A 19,069-nucleotide genomic window follows, 5' to 3' on the forward strand; every position below is an offset into this window, starting at 1 on the left:
AACATCCTGATAGGTACTTCACTACTGCTGAAGGCCTGTGAAATTTTAATATCATCACTTAATTGATTCAACTAAAATATCTCGATACTTTACCTGAGTGGATGAGCATGGAGTTAATTCTGATGTTGATTTTGTGTCATTACTTCACAGTCAGATTTCCACTGAAAATTTGGCAAATATTAGAATTAGTATGATTTAAAAGGATCGTAATATAGTTCCATTTGGTTGTACAGAATCATATCTATTTAAATTCCATCCTTATTCCTTCTTGGTGTTACCTGTAAGTTAATGATTGCACACGCCATCAAAGCTTTCTACCCTACGTATGAAAAATACCTTTCTCTTCTATAGGTGGCTTCGAGATGAACTTGAATCGTTGTCCGTGAATATCATGGAATTTATATGAATTAAAATTCGTTCACCGAATAGATTCAATTAATAATCATCAAACAAGGAATATGAAACATTTATAATATTGTGAGGCCAGTAATACATTTTTGCTGAGATTTCGAAATGAAATATGAATTAAAGAGGAAGAGCATAACATCATTCTGTGCGCTACCGCCTATGTTGATTCGAATTTCGGATTGTACACATTGAACAGCTGATTCTGACGTTATGGAAGTTCTTGACACTTTCTGAAGAATTGTCTTGATTTTTTTTTTTATTATAAAACGTTCAATTATATATTGTACAAAATGTTCAAACGGAACGGTATAAATCCAACATGTTACGTTCTTGACAGACAATATCAAAATAAATGTGTGATCCGATCGAAATTATTTAGTGAAAGATTAGCTAACGCTAGAAGTTTATATAAAAAAGATCTTTTTGCTCATTATGGGTGTGTGAATGCTATCGAATTTTCAAATGATGGTGAACTATTAATCTCTGGTAAGTATTTTTCGATCAAAATGCAAATTTAACTTTTTAATTTTTTTTTTGTATTGAATTTAGATAGATTATTGCTCTTTATTTTGATTTCAGTAGTACCCTCACTTATTTCATAAAACTGCTTAATAATATTTTTCATTCTTGAGAAAATAGAGATATGCCAAATTATCTTTCACTCCAATCTCGACTGGGTGGTAGATCACAATTAGTAATAATATTTCAATAGCGTATGTCATAACACTCAATGATCATTTTATTAATCTTAAGCAAGGAAAACGTTTGAATTTTTTTGAAGAATTGTAGGTGGTAGTAAGTGCATTAGTAAGGAATCATCAGTTTTGATAAGGTATATCCAACTTAATCGATGCATTTCTGACTATTTGTCTTTTCATATAATCGTGATGATTATAAATTAACTTACTCATCATAAAAATATGCAATCAACTGAAAATAGTAACTACTATGGAATGGTTCTGAATATGTAAATAACCTATATAGAGTTCAATTTTAAACGTGTTTCATAGTACATATAGGTATATTGATTAGTCTTATTTTTGCAATTCTCAGTGGGTTTCTTTTTTTGTAAATATATAATCTAATCCTAGGTAACCTAACCACCTTTCTGAGCGATCGTTATTTTTAATACGAATATTATTATGTTGTAGCTATTTGTGGATAAGTTGCTGTAAAATTTCTAGTGCTACTTATAATTGCGACTCAATTATTGTCCAAGTTTGTTTATATTCTCTTGGAAAAAAAGACGTCGAGTCCAAAGTATAGAAACATCTACAAAATAATACAAGACAATATTTTGTTTTTGGCTAGTTTATGATGTTTCACAAACTAGCCAAAAATAAAATATTGTCTTGTAGATGACATTCGTAGGATTATTTTGGCTTTATTCCTTTATTACATATAACCCGTTTTCAAGGCAAGATACAGGATGATAAATGTCATTTTTGAGCATTAATTTGTGACTGTGGTGCATATTTGTGACCTTTGAAATAAGAATTTCTCAATACATAATTGTATTTTTTGTTACTCGATGGAAATCCTGTAGAATCCTAAAAAAATTATTTCACAATGCAAAACCTGTACAGTAGCGATTTTTTATTTTGGCTGCCAAATTGGATTGCATCCTTTGGTTCGGAAATACTCAATTTTTTGAGAATTCCCTGAAAAAAATTCTAAAACGGGCATTTTTACATGTTTACTTTTGAAATAATCCATAGGCTATTTTCGAGGCTATTTTATTCTTCCAATATGACTTTTCAGAAAAATTCTTAGCCTAAAGAAAGGCCAAAATTTCAACTGTAGTAATGTTAATGTGAAATTACATATTGTTTAATCAGAAAATCACAAAAAAAGTAAGTTCCGCTAATATTTTAATATTTGCGACAATTGTTTCGCCAACACTGTGGCTTCATCAGGTTACATTTCGACTGATCATTCGGAATGTATAATAATAATGACGTAAAACTTGTGAGGAACTGATTTTTTCATCATAACGGTCAGATTTCATGTGAAATTTTGGTTTTCAATTTTTTTGACTTCTCGAAAATTCACCATCCATTTTTCTCTAACTGCTGCAGTTCCGGAGATCCTATTTTGAACCCCATGTAGAATACACCTGTTATGTGTATAATAAAATGACCCTACTCTCTCAAATTGGAAGCAAAAGTGGAATTGTCCATTGCTGGGATTTTTTTTATTGAAATCGATTATTTAGTACTCGCACGATCCATAATGTGAAATACTTATTAGTTACCCCAACCACATTCCATTAAATTCGGATGACAATTAGAGAAGTTGAGGCTGTAACAAAAGTTTGTAGACACACACCGACAGACGTACAAGAAACCAAAGTTGTTCACAATAGTCTGAAAGACATTTTGCTAGCAGAAATTTATTTTGAAATGGGAGACCAAATTTAGAAAGTGATCAGGTAGCTACCTTTACTTTAGGTAGAGTCGGAAGTGGGAAATATCTTTCAAGATTATAATATTTTGTCAGACCATAAAATTTCTCTTATGGATCGTTTTCAGTAATTGCCAGTTAGTCATTTTCTAAATTTCTGTATTCAACACCAATTCGAAGGGTTGTTGTGTAGAAATATTCAATATGGATTTTGTTTAGTAGCTGCCAATTGATTTGTTTTCAATCCAATAATCTTCAGCAACGTATTTATATTTTCACTGTCTTCAAGAAGGAAATATTCAATTCTTCACTCCAATTTGAGGAGGTTTTTTTGTGATAATTATAAGGTCAAGAATTATTTTATTATATGAATAGTGTTGTGTGAGTATCGATTTATCAATTTCAATAAAAAAGGATATTTCACTCATCCTAATTTCATAGACGAAAAACCGTTGGTGTATTCTCGCAAAACGTGTACAGGGGGATTCCTAACTACGGTACGGTTCATTAGATCATTTTAAGAAAAAGAGCTCCTACAAATTCTGGAGGTACTTCGTTTCCGAGAAACAGGGATTTAAGTTTAAAAAAAACGGTAGGTATTTGGAAATTAACGTAAATATTCTTGAACCGTTTTGGATGAAATTTGGTGAAGTTATTTGAAGTTTGGAGTAGCAAGTCACTTATTTAGCCCTAACTAGATTGAAATTATTAGTTCCAGTGGCATATCAGTGGGATTAACAGCCAACGATATTGAAAAAAGTACGCTTCTGACTTTTTGTGGCTTTTCAATTTTTTTGAGATTGAGCATTTAAAAATAGAATTTTTTGTCTCCTTTGTTTTCTTCATATCTAGCTTCGTTTTCGATAAAAACAATTCAAGCCACTCTATTGCATATAATATCATGACGACCAGATAACAGTGATAATATTGTCATATCTTGAAAACGAAGCTTGATATGAAGAAAACATAGGAGAACGAAAATTTGTATTTTTAGGTGTTTAATCTGAAAAACCAAAGAAAGATATTTACGATAAGTTATAAATACCTTCCTTCTTTAAACTTCAACGCCCTGTACTTCGGGAACGAAGCAACTTCGGACATGGACAATGTTCGTAGGACCTTTTTTTTCTTAAAACGACCTAATGAATCAGTCTCTGAAGTTTCGTACCGTAGTAAGAAATCAACCTGTATACACACCTGCAAAATTAGGAAAATGGACAAAATCTCAACGAAATGTCTAGTTCATTTTCTCTTGAACTCTTCGGCTGATTTTTGTAATTTTTTTTTTAATTGTAACTTGAATCCTCGGGAACATAAATGCTCCGATATCGTCCTCATTTACTTCCTTTTTTGTTATTTACAGGGTGAAGAAAAAAACATTAAGAGTAAGTTATTATTCAGAACACCGTGTGGAGTGATTCGTTGATAGGCGAGAATTTTTACGAACACTCTTCTTAATTTTTTCTGAACATTTACTCTTTTTATTTTTACGATACTTCTTAATTTTGACAGAAATATCAGCACTTCAATATGGTACCGTTATTGAACGAAAAAATTATGTTTTGAATCGCAAAATTAATTTCGATTGGACTTATTCAATTGGAAATTCATATTGATTTCATTGAAATAAATATGAACACTTTTAATTTCCACAGAATTTTTATTAATTCGACAATTATTTCACCGTCACTTTCGGTTCAGGGTATGATTTGAAATTATTTAATTGAAAATAAATAAACACTTTTAATTTCCGACTTTATCGAGAATTGGTTATTTCGTACTTTGCAATAAACCAATTCTTGATAAAGCGTGGAAATTAAAAGTGTCTATATTTATTTTTATCAAATTAATTTCAATTTATAGCTTGATTCAAAAGTGGTATAAATTGTAATTGTATTGATGATTTAATTAAATCATTAATAATTTAATTAAATCTACATTTTTACCGATTGATATAAAAATTAATAATAATAGAATGAAAAGTCGTTCATCAAGGAACAACAAAGAAATGTTACAATTTTCTGTTCATCATTCGAACGGTTGTATTTTGTTGATTTATGTAATACTTTCCATTGAAATTTTCCGAAAAGTGTATGATTTTATACATCTAATGAATTAAGTTTTTCTATCTAATGAATATTTCATAGAAATAATGAACACTCAACATTAATTTCAGAATAGTTATATAATATCAATGAATAGAGGTATATATATATGTTCGTTGGAGAATAAAATTTCATTATATTGATGAAAAAGTACATATTTTATCAATAGAAACAAGTTGATGATTGCCATTCTTCAATACGATGAACACATTTTTTTAGTGTAAAATTAAGTAATCGTAATTAATACAAAGAAAATATGAGAGTATTCGTAAACATGCTTTTCTAACTCAGAATCACTCCTCAAGGTGTTCTGGATAAAGGCTTGATTTTCATTCTTTCTGTTCACCCCTGTGTATAACAAAACAGAATTAGGACATTAAAAAAATCCTAAAATTCAAGAGAATAGAACTAGAAACTTCTTAAAGATTTTTTCCGTTTCCCTAATTTGTAATATCTTTTATTTTGCCGTATTACAACCTATTTCTAAGAAATTGATTTGAATAAGTGAAATGTTCTTGGTCCCTTAACCGTGAGTTGTGCCATATTTGGCACAAATCATAATATCAAATTTTTTCGCGGGTTAGACATGAGACAGTCAATTATGCCAAAAGTATGTAATTCAGAAAAAAATGTTTCAACTAAAGGTTTTTTTGAGGTCAGCTTGATTTTATTGTTAGTGCAGATTCTTATTCTTCATTAAAAAAAGGAGTAACTCAATTTTGTTGAAGCGCTTGCAGAAATATCCATGCAGAATCTTCGAAGCGATGTAATCAATCATTTATTGAAAAAATTGATAAATGTATCGAAATCCGAGGTTATAATTTTGAACAGTTACTGAAATGATATGAAATTAATGAAAAAATGATCATTATTGAAATAATATTAAATTTTTTCCCAACTGTTTGAATAAAATTTACTTCAATATTCTGAAATCCGATAAAAAAATTGAAACAAAAGTTACTATTTTTTTAAAAGGTTTAAGAATCTGCACTAAAAAATATACCTCTCCTTTTGAAAAAACAAGTTGACCTTGAAATAACTTTGAAGTCAAAGTTAAAAAATATGTTCATTTTCTGTGTCCCTTTTTATCATGCAATTTTTAATTTCAAACAGTTTTCTCTAAAGTACAAAGTGTTCGAGATAATTTACTGTCTAAGTTGAAAGGCGCAAATTGTATACGTACCAAATACGCGACATATAAAAAAAATGCGAAAAGAAATGATGCGGTAAGGGGTTAATACATTTGTTGGAATATGATTAAAAAAATATTCGGGGTAAACCTCTTACATTATAATATCACCTCATCGTATATTTCATGAGAATCATCGAGCCCAGGAATGCGAAATAATTTTCGAAACTAATTTGTGTTTTAGGTGGTGATGATCGCCGGGTACTTCTTTGGTCTATTCTCAACACAATTCACGGCGAGGGATCTCCAGTATCTATGCGAACAAATCACTTGAGCAACATATTTTGTTTGGATTTCGATTCAAAAAATTCCAGAATTTTCTCTGGAGGCAATGATGATCAGCTCTTGGTACATGATATACAAACGTAAGTTTATTTGTAGAATAATTAATGGGATAAATGTTTCTCATTTAAAATATTACTATTTACTATTTATTTATGACATGTAGAGATACAAGCATAAAAATGCACCATCAATATTACATGGTAAGTCACAACAGCAGAAATTTACAAATAGGTATATAACATAGGACGTATTTTATACAAACTATTTCATTACATTTCAAGATAAAAATTCCCTCAAGTCGTAAATTGTTTCCTTGAGTAACAAATTTTTCACCTTCCCTTTAAATTGAGCGAATGGAAGCGTTTTAAATTCTTGGGGGAGTCTATTATAAAGTTTAACCGCGGTGTAGTTTGGACCTTGTTGAGTCCTCTTTATCCTGGAGTGAGGTATCACCAGTGAGCTTTTTCCTCGAGTGTTATGTTCATGGTAATTTGAGCCCACTGGATACTGCTTCAGATGTAATGTATTACAACTAGAAAGAATAATTTCATCAACTAGATTATTTGGCTATTGCGTTACATCAAACATAACGCGAAAAATTTGAAACCTTGTAACTTGAAATCCTGTATTAACTGTGCCAAATAAGGGACAGTGCAAACTGAACAGTCTCCTTCCAGTCGTAATCGGTGGGATATAAATCCGACTAACTGGGTGGCGACAGTAAAACATTAACGCCTGCATTTGTAGAAAACCCATTGGTTAGCGACCATTATTTATTTATTTATTTATTTATTATGGACATGTGTTCTCTTGTTTGGATGGCCATCTATACAGGGTGTCCCGGGAGTAACTGTTCATACTCTTACCAGAGGTAGAGTAGGACTAGGTGAGTACGGATTGACTGCAAAAAATTAATTTCTGCCTTTCCTAAGAAGGCTACAGGGTGAGTTTGCATATTCATATTAAACAATAATCTGAGAATTAAAATGACAACTGTCAAGCCGAGTGGGCGTGGTTACCGAATACCGAACCTAACCAGAATAAAAGTACGGTTGCTCTGGTGACAGCTAACTCACTGAAGTTTGAGGAAATAGTAACCGTCTTTTGAGGAATTTGATATAAACGGCCCACCACCTTACTAACCATAGTAACCAAGGTGATATACGGACCATACCCTTAGTCAGTTTGTTGGTTTTTGCTTCATGTCACCGACTGCTAGTGCCATAGGTGCACCATAGGTCAGCAATTTGACGCTATTTATCTGAATCTTGAAGATTGATAGGCCTTAGCTGACTAGTTTATTTTCTCATGTGTCTCTGCCTGCTGCTATCCACGTTAGAGACCCAAACACATTTCTGGTATTTCAATACCAGAAATGTAAATTAATATTTGTATTAATAAATTCTCACGAAAAACTGAGAAATGAAATTTTGTCTGAGCAAAAAATGTACAAAGATGAAACAGTGCACTACCCAAATTTTCAAAAGAATGGTATGCAGTTGCTTCAAAAATCAGCATCCGGCGCTGGAGTATTTGGGGCAGGTACCAAGTACTTACTATCATTAGGTTCAAGTGTCTTTCAGGCAGAAACACCTGCCATCGGAAGATGCAACGATGCGTGGAAACGAACTTCGAAAAAAAAAACTACCAGAAATGTGACATATCAGTCAAATCTATTATTTAAGCACTACTGTGTTTTCATACCATCGATTCGAAGTTGATATGGAAAAGCTGAAGGAAAATCAATGAATTAAGGCAAGATTATTAAGGTTTTTATGTGTTGGTTCCTGATCACTCGGAAATCAAAAGAAACGAAGAGACAAATACACTTGTCAGGAAGGAAGAATTTTGATAGTCAAGCTGTTATTATAGCACTGACCTCCCATATCATCGATTCGAAGTTGATATGAAAAAGTTGAAGAAAAATCAATGAATTAGGCTGTGTTCAGATCACTCGGAAATCAAAGGAAACAAATAGACCAATACACTTGCCAGAAAAGAAGCACAAACGCCTTTTGCTAGCTCAAAACATTCCTGAGCTATAGGTAAATACACCTATAAGAAATACTTTTGAGAGATTGAGAAAACTGAAAGATAAATACTCAGGTGTAATCTTCCAGGGATGGATCACTTCAAAAAGTTCCTTCAAAACTAAGCCCAAAAAATACTTGGATCTCAGTAAGACAAACTACACCTCACTGGATTCCTTATAGGGCATTGTCGCCTCAAGAAGGACCAAATGAGAATTAGATTATCAGTAACTGACGAGTGGATATTCTATGGGGGGGAGGAGGAAACTCTTGATCACCTGGTCACAGAATTTCCCGCCATTGCAAGCTAACGCAAAAAAATGGTTTGGACCATTTGGTTTGGATACTTGTAGAACTAAAAATGAAGAAGCCATGTCAGATCCTGAGAGGTTTATTAGAACACTGGAACTAACAGCGAGCTAAAGATGTAGTAATGAGAACAGTTCTGATGAGGGGCATATTAAGCCTTGAGCTCGGAGTGCAATGTAACCCCTCACATAGTAATCTGTTATCAATAGAAAGCTTTGATTTATGCCAATTCAAGTTGGAGAATTTTTTTTTCTTGGCGTAACGGTTTTTATATACATAATTGAAAATAGACGTGCCACTAAACCACTAAATTTTTAGGAGTTTATGTGGACAATCAATTGAATTGGTGCGACCATATTCATCATCTATGCAAAAGACTCAATCGGGCTATTTATATGATAAGGGTGTTATCTCGACGGGTAGATAAGCAACTTTTAAGATCCATTTATTTTGCGAATTTTGATTCTATACTCGGGTACGGAATCGTGATTTGGGGTAGTGGTTCCGATTGCAATAAACTGTTTGTACTTCAAAAGTCTGCTTTAAGATCTATGATTGGTCCAAAATATAGAGAATCATGCAGAGGGCACTTCAGACAGAATAGAATTCTCACTTTCTTTGGATTGTTTATTTTGGAGTGTGTTCTTTTTGTGAAAACAAGTCCCCATTATTTCGAGGATCTCAAAAATATTAATAACACAAGACGTACCATTCCCTTTCACTTTCCGATACATAAAATGTCATTAACTGAAAAAGGTACCAAGTATATGTGTATTAAATTTTATAATAATCTACTCAAAAAATGTACTAGACATAGTTGATATTAGGAAATTCAAGAAAAATCTCACAGACTTGATTATAAATATGGAACCTTATTCTATTTCAGAATTTTTGAATTGTTGTGATATAGATTCTAGGATCTAGTTTGATTTTTTTTTTCTGTGTACAGGATTCAGGGAATAAAGCTATTGTTATTGTTATTTGTAAAATATAATTTCTATCGAGTATACAATTTTAATCAGGTCATTTTTACAGGAGACTTCTTGTAGATAAAATACTTCACAAAAAACCAATATATGGCTTACACGTAAATCCTCAAAATGATGATATTGTAGCAACTGCAGGCGACGATGGAAGAATATTAATTTATGATCTTAGGGAAACTTCTGAACCAAGTATGTATTATTATAAATTTAATATTACTTCTCACATATTTGTCTCATATAATTGAGGGAAATTTATTTAGAAACTATTTTTCGTTTATTATTAATGCTCGTTGTTTTAATTTTTTCATTAATGCTTACGGACTTTTGAAGTTACATGAGTAAATTCATTTAACTTAATGTTTTTCAAGTACTAACTTCTTCTGCATTTTTGAAATATAAGGTTGGATGATGTGATTTTCTAAATAGCTTATGTTCCTATTACATTATTTTTCAGGATCTGTTCTATGCTTGGCTAAACAAAAAACTGGTTTTCACTCTGTTATGTATAATCCAAGAAATACGAAATTGTTGACAACTGCAAATGCGGAAGAAGGTATCGCCCTCTGGGATTGTAGAAAACCTAAAGAGTAAGTTTCTGAAGTATACAGGGTGTCCCATAAGTGGCACGTCAAAGTGACACCGGAGGTAGGTCAGCTAAAGAGGGACCTAACCATCCTAACATGACCCCAGTAAAAGTTGCATGGTTTTCGAGTTATTACCAAATTACGTTTTTTAGTGAATTTTCACCTGTTTTAACATTGTCAGGGTCAGAATTCTGCTGGAAAGCTCTCGAAGCTTATTTTTTTTGTTGTAATGGAATCTTAAATAGTTATTTAAGATGACATGAGTAGGATTCTGTCAAAAAGTTATGTGGATTTCCGTAAATTAATGGATAAATCTTGATTTCAATTGCTAGCAAAACGAGAACTTCGACTTTGGACACCTGCTGTGAAAAAAAAATCCTTGAAACAAAACGAGCAAGTAACATCAAAAAATTGGGCATTTTAGACAGATTTAGGAATGGTACAATACACGAATCTTATGCCCATAAAACTAGGTATTTTCATCATTTTACCGATGCCCTACTTAACTAAGTTGAAACTAGGAACCCCGCTATCAGGTAATTTTGCCGCTTGCTATGACATTACATTTGATACCGGGCTTTGTTATTATTTGTTAAAGTCACAATAGGGAAAAAGATGGATTAGGGGAAGCGAAAAAGGAATATTATTGAAAAAAAAGGTAAATTAATTAAAAACAGACTTAACTTTCGATTATTTATTTAATTCTTAAATCTAACTTACAGTAAATGTTCAAACTGTTTCCCTCGGATTCTAATGCATAAATGACACCGTTTTATAAAATTACGATTCAATTTTCTTAAACTAATTTCCGATATGGTCCGGGCTGCGTCGAATACGCGTTCACGCAATTCTTCCTCGCTTCTTATTGGTTTTGCAAAAATCGAAAATTGAATCGTAATTTTATGTATGTATGTTTATGTATATGTATGTTTATGTATATGTAAACTTTGATGATGAATATATATATTATAAAACGGTGTCATTTATGCATTAGAGTCCGAGGGAAACAGTTTGAACATTTACTGTAAGTTAGATTTAAGAATTAAATAAATAATCGAAAGTTAAGTCTGTTTTTAATTAATTTACCTTTTTTTTTCAATAATATTCCTTTTTCGCTTCCCCTAATCCATCTTTTTCCCTATTGTGACTTTAACAAATAATAACAAAGCCCGGTATCAAATGTAATGTCATAGCAAGCGGCAAAATTACCTGATAGCGGGGTTCCTAGTTTCAACTTAGTTAAGTAGGGCATCGGTAAAATGATGAAAATACCTAGTTTTATGGGCATAAGATTCGTGTATTGTACCATTTCTAAATCTGTCTAAAATGCCCAATTTTTTGATGTTACTTGCTCGTTTTGTTTCAAGGATTTTTTTTTCACAGCAGGTGTCCAAAGTCGAAATTCTCGTTTTGCTAGCAATTGAAATCAAGATTTATCCATTAATTTTCGGAAATCCACATAACTTTTTGACAGAATCATACTCATGTCATCTTAAATAACTATTTAAGATTCCATTACAACAAAAAAAATAAGCTTCGAGAGCTTTCCAGCAGAATTCTGACCCTGACAATGTTAAAAAAGGTGAAAATTCACTAAAAATCGTAATTTGGTAATAACTCGAAAACCATGCAACTTTTACTGGGGTCATGTTAGGCTGGTTAGGTCCCTCTTTAGCTGACCTACCTCCGGTGTCACTGTGACGTGCCACTTATGGGACACCCTGTATGTTCTATTAATTAGAATTAAGACTACTATTGAGTGGTACAATTATTGAAAAATACATTCCAACTTCAATGCAATATAAAAATTTAAGAATATGTAGTTTGAACTATTTCATTTAATTCTTTTTCAGGCAATTGATTCATTTCGATTCACAAGCAGGTGCTGTAAGCGGAATCAGTGCATGCTTTAATTCTTCAGGGTCTCGCATTTTGGCTTTGAGAAGACGTCTGCCACCTGTTCTATACAATAGCCAGCAAGAAGAAAGTATTTGTCAATTTTATCATCCCAATTATTATAATTCTTGTACAATGAAAACTTGTTGTTTTGCTGGAGAAAATGATGAATATGTTCTAAGTGGATCTGATGATTTTAACCTCTACATGTGGTCTATACCAGAAGATAATAGTGAGTTAACACATTTTTTCTCAAACGAATTATGTCAAAATAAAAATATTGACTTAGCTTTCAGAGTTCATCTGACAATGATCAAAATGAAAATTTGTTTTATTTAGGTGAATGGGGTTCAACACACTTAGTATTAGAAGGACACAGATCAATAGTGAATCAAGTGAGATATAATAAACAAAACAATGTGATAGCTTCATCAGGTGTAGAGAAAATGGTTAAGGTAAACAATTTGATTAATTTTTGTTCAATTTTTTTTTTCATAATTTTTTGATTACTAAAAAGAAATAAATTTCCAGTTTTGGACCACTCTTCCAGTTGGGGACTGGGAAGGTTCCTTACTGAATGAAATGATTGAACCAGGAAGATCAGTTTATTCGCATGAAGAATATATTCGTCTGGTCGGAGTTACTGGAGAGGTATGATCCACTATTATACAGGGTGGCCATTTGAAAACGAAACAGACGAGATTACAGACGAAATAAAGTTTTTCGATAGAAATGCTCGGACAGGTCGATTTCTGTTTCGAGGGGGACAACTTAAGATGTAGGTTACGGACGCATAGCGCTTCAACCCTTGCTACTACAACCCTCACCCCCAAATTTTGAATAGGGAAGATGGGGTGAGTGATACCTCATTTGAAAGGTATTTTTATACTGATTTCAGCACAGTAATTGTTTTTTCATTTTATGCATTAGTTCTCGAAATATTCTTAACTAAGTATTTGAAAATGAAGTGGTGTTTTCATGGCACTTGTAGTGTTTTGTGAAAAATCGACATTTTGAGCTTCAAAACAACCATGACTGTGGCTTCCTTCCTAACTAACGCATGAATATTTCGAGAACTAATGCATAAAATGAAAAAACAATTACTGTGCTGAAATCAGTATAAAAATACCTTTAAATTGAGGTATCACTCACCCCATCTTCCCTATTCAAAAATTGGGGGTGGGGGTTGTAGCAGCAAGGGTTGAAGCGCTATGCGTCCGTAACCTACATCTTAAGTTGTCCCCCTCGAAACAGAAATCGACCTGTCCGAGCATTTCTATCGAAAAACTTTATTTCGTCTGTAATCTCGTCTGTTTCGTTTTCAAATGGCCACTCTGTATATTTGGTTATTTTCATTTAAAAAATTTAAGTGATTTATCAAGTAGTAAAGAAACAAATATATTTAAGTATTATGAAGTCCTCAAGAACAGGTTTTATCCCTTTTTTTTGTTAACTATTTCCGATAATGCAACTTTGTAATTGTTTGAAAAAAAAATTAACTCCAAGTAGAATAAAATTGTAGTTGTTAAGTTCAATACCATTTTTCAGTCTGCATATTGAAATGTCTTACTCTTTATTTTTTTTTAGAGGATTTCACATGATTACAGTGAGCATTCAATTCTAGAAGATTCGAGAATGATGGCATTTTTTGATTCTTTAATTCAGAGAGAGATAGAAGGATGGGAATCTATGAATAGCTCAAACAACTCTGATTCTGATAGTGATTCTTCAACTCAGGTAAAATTGTTTTTTCACTACTATTTCCATTATTATAGGAAGAAATTTTTATAAGATCAGAAGATATATAAAGACAAAAGATAAACTATAATACTCCCTAAGTGCTTTTTGGAATAATTTCAATAAAATTCCTTCTTTATGTTCTTGACAATCAATCACCTTATCGAATAATCTCTTTTAAGTATATTTGTACAATTTTTGAAATTGTTTTATAATTCATTTTTAAATATTTTGCTTCAGGAAAGAATCTAGAGACCTCGTGAAATTAACCCTTTATCTCTAATTCGCCATTTCTTTGAAATTTTACTCTATTGAGCTAGGCAGTTGAGAGGGGTCTATACCATTTCAGTAAATAATTCAAAAATTAGTACGCTCTTTATTTTACGCTGGAGACCATTGATTTATATGAGGTTTTCATTATTATTCACTTTAAAGAGTTTGTCATTGTGGAGAGTTCTTATTTATTAATTTTTATGGAATTAAAAAAAAAAGAATGAGATGAATTTTTTATTGAAGAATAAATATATGAATGATGAACCTTTCCTAAATAAAAATATTATACAAGAAGTCTTCTCAAAGGCTGAAAATACGGTTCTTCTAAAATTAAAAATAAAGACTTGAAAACATATTTCGAACTCTTGCAAGTGGTTGAAAAGGACGGTAAATCATAGGAACGTTTGAGATTTTTTTCATCATGGAAAGTGGTGGGATCTCAAAAACTCTGAGGAGAGAGGAGTATTTGAACTTTGGCAGATTACGAGAAAGCCATGTGTTATAAACCGCACTTAATGCGGAATTTCTTTGCTTTGTTGGGAAACTAACCCATTTTTAAATCATAAAAAAACAAATCTTGGAAAAAACAAGTGTGAAATAAAATTTTTATACATGACATTAGTCTTTTCAACAAAGACATGTCATTTCAAGTTGAACAAATAATTGATCCAAATAATAATTTCTGGCCGTTCCTTTCTTGACATTTTCTTATTGATGTAGCATATAGGTACATATATTCTTCCACATTTTAGTGCATTTACACAGTTTTTGTTTAATGTTTCAGAGTTATAATAAATTGAGTAAACTGATGTATATAAACTCAAAGATGAATGAAGAACCTAAGAAATCGAAACAAAATAAAATTGCCCAATTGATTTCCAAAAAGAGAAAAGTCCTTTTGAAAATGGCACATAAAAAATCGAAGCATCAAAGGTATGTAACATTATATAAAAGTGTTTATTTCCTTTATTTTTAATTTTACTAACCAGTCATTGAACTCTGTAGTGTTTACCTCGTAAAAGCAATGGCGGCTCGTCAGAGGAGGTAAGGGGTGCTAAGCCTCCCTATACAATGTCGGGTCAAAATTGCATCAAAATATTGTCAAACTTAGATCATAACATTTCATCTAACCAGGTAACTCGTGCTTAAGGTCTCATCCTTTTCTAAGCAAGCTGTACTGCAAATAATATTGCAGAAGAAGCTAGGCAATCATGTCTTGTCAACTTGACTTTATTTATTTAATTTCCGGTATGAAGGGATGAAAATGAATTTCATGACTCGCTTAGTTCTTTTGTTGTTCGACTTTCATGCTATACATGCAGGACAAAAAGATGTAGGGTAAACTATTTTCAATGAAAAATTGCCAATTTTTGTTATAGGAAGAAAATAATTGATTAAGAAGAGTTGTGTCTATGCCCTCAAAATTTTTGCCCCAGTTCAAATGACCATGCCATTGCTCACTAGAATAATTTGCATTTGCAATAAATTTTATTGTTTTTAGAAATGGTAAAGTGAAAGACCCAGATGATAAGCAAGTCCGCTCTTGCAAATGTAAAAGTACAACAAAACCAAATAAAAACAATTCTACCAAAAAGTCACCTAGAAAAGAATTGCCTAATGAAAGGAAAACACACGAGCCTTCTTCTGTGAGGGGTAAATTGAAAAGATATAGAACGAAAGAAAGTTTGCGAGATATGTGTGATAATTTCAATTCTTCAATAGATACACCCAGTACAAGTACTGGGATAACCAGTTCACATAACAATCTTTTTCGTGTTATAGAACAGGATTCTGAAGAAGATATACCTCCTAATGGCTGTGTTGAAAATAGTATTGTTCCAGAAGAAAACCTTGTCAATATTCTTCCTACGCCAATCAATGGTACACAAGATATGTTCGTTCACACCCTCACAACCTACTCAAATGATAATTCTGGGTCTACTACTAGAGACAATTCAGTAAGTTCTCCATCAACTTCCAGACAAAACAGATATCGATATGACTCTGCTGTTTGTATTGATGGAGGATTAGATAGGGCCTCTTCTAGTAGTGACGCAACCTCTAGCTTTCCTAGAAGTACGTTCAATGGTTCATACCCTCCACTAGAAATAAATGCTGATAACAGTGACAGTGATAGTGATATTGACTATGTTACACCTCCAAAAAAAAGGTGCACAATAAGTGATTTAGATAGTGGTTTTGCAACAGGACCAAGTTCAAGTATGAACTCCTATGAGAAGAATTCTAGTAGCCACCAAGAGTGTTCTGATGATGTTACTTCCTGCAGTTCGGATGATGAACTTAAATATGAAAGATTCAGAAAACGCTTGAAGAAAAATAAAATCAACAATATTCGTAGAAGGATAACGGAAGATTCTGATTCGAACTGAGGTTTTTATTGATAATTCAGATATTCCTATATCAAGAAATTGAAAGTTAGTTTCTTCCTTGAACTGTACTGCATATTATTTCGTTTTTGCTGAAATTATAATTTTAAGTGAGTGATGGAAGTCTGAATACCTATTTTAAATGATTTTTATCGATTATATATAATTAATTTTAATGAAAATATTTCATTATTAGAATGTTGAATATTTATGTTGTATGAATGTGAAAAATAAAATGTTTATGAAATAATGTTAATGAAAATGATAAATTTTTTAGGCGCGATTATTGGAGATTTAATTCCAAAGCTTCAAAACTAAAATTCAATTTCATGTGTTGATGTACTCTTCAAAATCAACTCATATTTGTACATCATTTTAACATAGGAATTGAAATTTCTTTTCCTATTGGTTTATGTTCCAAAATAAAATTTTATTTGATGATTTAACTAAAAACCTGAGTATCATGTAAATAGATTATGTTATCTCATGTGTTTTTAAATCTTGTTGTTGAAGTTAAATCTACTCATTGTGCAATAAAACTTTTCATTTATGTTTTAAATGAATCAAATATTTTGTCATGACAGTATATTGCGTATCTCAATTTCTATAAATTGTTTATTATATATGAAAGTGGGAAGAAACTTTCTTATTTTTGTTTCAGAGTTTATGTATCAAATTATCTGATGTTTAATTAAATGCTATAAAAAACTGATTGAAATATTTTTCACAAGCCACATTCATAATAGGTATGTATTGATGAACTAAGACATACTGCAATTATTGTTTCCATGTGATTAATGCATATTCAATTGATAATCATTTAGAATTGAATTATTATTCCTTCAATAATTGAGTGAGGATGTAAATTTATTGAATTCCCAAAAAAAAATCATTAAATACATGGAAACTAGCGAAATCGGCAGAAGACATGTATCTTTGTGGTTACTTCATTTGAAACAGGAAATTTATATCGCAGTTAACATTTGTAAACTTGCATAGATATGTCAATTAATATACATATATTGTTGAAAGTTGGAACGTTTTTAACATGTCTCCTAAGTCCCCCAGAATTTAACAGAAAATCGCCTAGGGAAACAACTCTATCGCTTTGGTGATTGCTAATAGCACAGCTAAGGTTTTACCATATTTTTCAATATAGTTGCCATATACATATATGTGATACGTAAGCGAGCAGGTCATCATTTGGTCTCTGATAACTGGAGTTTTCTTTTGAAATAATAGATAGTGAGATAGATCTATAGTTGCTAGTTAGGGACGGTTGATGTTATGTGTATACATAAATGCTATCTCTACTAATATGAGGCTTGGCATTACCATGTTCACAAATAAGGTACACTTCGATTACTTCCTGAACTAGCATATTATTTCTAATAAACTAGTGGTATCCAATTTGTTAATCGTTCATTCAATTTCTACAGTTTTGATTATTTTGAATATTCTTTCAGTTGGTTATTCACATTTTGAAATTGTATGCAAAGACAAAAATCATGTATATCATATTGTGAAGGATTTGGCACAATGTTGTCATAATTTTTGATAATTATAAACGAGTGGTGATCTGCTACCGCCTCTCTCCTTCGCCTGACAGTTATGTATCTTCAGACAGAAGAATCCAAGGAACACTTGATTTCATCCTGTTCTCACACACCATAGCAGATGGTTATGTCCATGATTAGCTGTGATTGGTAGCACCCAATGTGTGGACGATAAGAAACCTTCCTTCAAACCATTGATATGTGATGGTTCAGGTGATTGTACAAAAATGGTACTATGAAGTAGCTGAAAGTAACAGCCTCTTCCAAACCCTATTATCACCTAAAGGGCCCCAGTTACACAGAAGAATAACTTGAGACTTGAATACATGTGGAAGTTATAACTGCATGCGGAAGAGTTACCGAGAGTGATGAGATGTGTGCAATCAAACCCATCCACACTTCCTTCTGTGTGAGTGGGGCCCTTAAGAGATTAGATGTTCAATAAAGATAAATTAAAGAGTTGGAATATGTATTATATAATACATATTAAGATCCCTAAATATACCCAACAAAATAGATGTAGTTAAATTTTAAGAGAAATTGAAAATATTTTGAATTCATCATTGGACATGAATTAGATGATTTTTTGTAGAATTAATATTAAGGGATATTTCCTGTGGAATGAAACGTCTGATCTTTTTAAGTATATTTATAATTGACACCATTAGAAGAAGACATATTTCATGGATCAGAAATAAGCAAATAATAAAAAAAATATTAGCTTTTTATCAAAATATAGCATAACATAATTTTGATCAGTCTATCTATAAGAATAGGAATATAATGGAACTCATTTAGCATTTGAACTGTGTATTATGAAATAATTAATCAACATAATTGGAAAAATGTTCGAATTCGTACAAATAATTCAATAATACTCTAACAGGATTCAACAATTGCAATAACCTTAACATTTTCCTA

At 31.8% G+C, this 19,069-nt stretch overlaps 1 protein-coding gene across 1 annotated transcript; it reads left to right on the forward strand.

Annotated features, from left to right (window-relative positions):
• The first annotated feature begins 588 nt into the window (after window positions 1-588).
• Window positions 589-17,626, forward strand: LOC123686553 (DDB1- and CUL4-associated factor 5). Its single transcript, XM_045626781.1, has 10 exons — window positions 589-894; window positions 6,290-6,470; window positions 9,765-9,904; window positions 10,170-10,302; window positions 12,153-12,427; window positions 12,535-12,650; window positions 12,727-12,846; window positions 13,783-13,932; window positions 14,990-15,138; window positions 15,707-17,626. Exons 1-10 carry the CDS (start codon window positions 699-701, stop codon window positions 16,593-16,595), a joined length of 2,349 nt encoding a protein of 782 aa, XP_045482737.1. The 5' UTR covers window positions 589-698; the 3' UTR covers window positions 16,596-17,626.
• The last annotated feature ends 1,443 nt before the right edge of the window (window positions 17,627-19,069 follow it).

Source organism: Harmonia axyridis, chromosome 1 (genome assembly GCF_914767665.1).
Source record: "Harmonia axyridis chromosome 1, icHarAxyr1.1, whole genome shotgun sequence".
Taxonomy (NCBI): domain Eukaryota; kingdom Metazoa; phylum Arthropoda; class Insecta; order Coleoptera; family Coccinellidae; genus Harmonia; species Harmonia axyridis.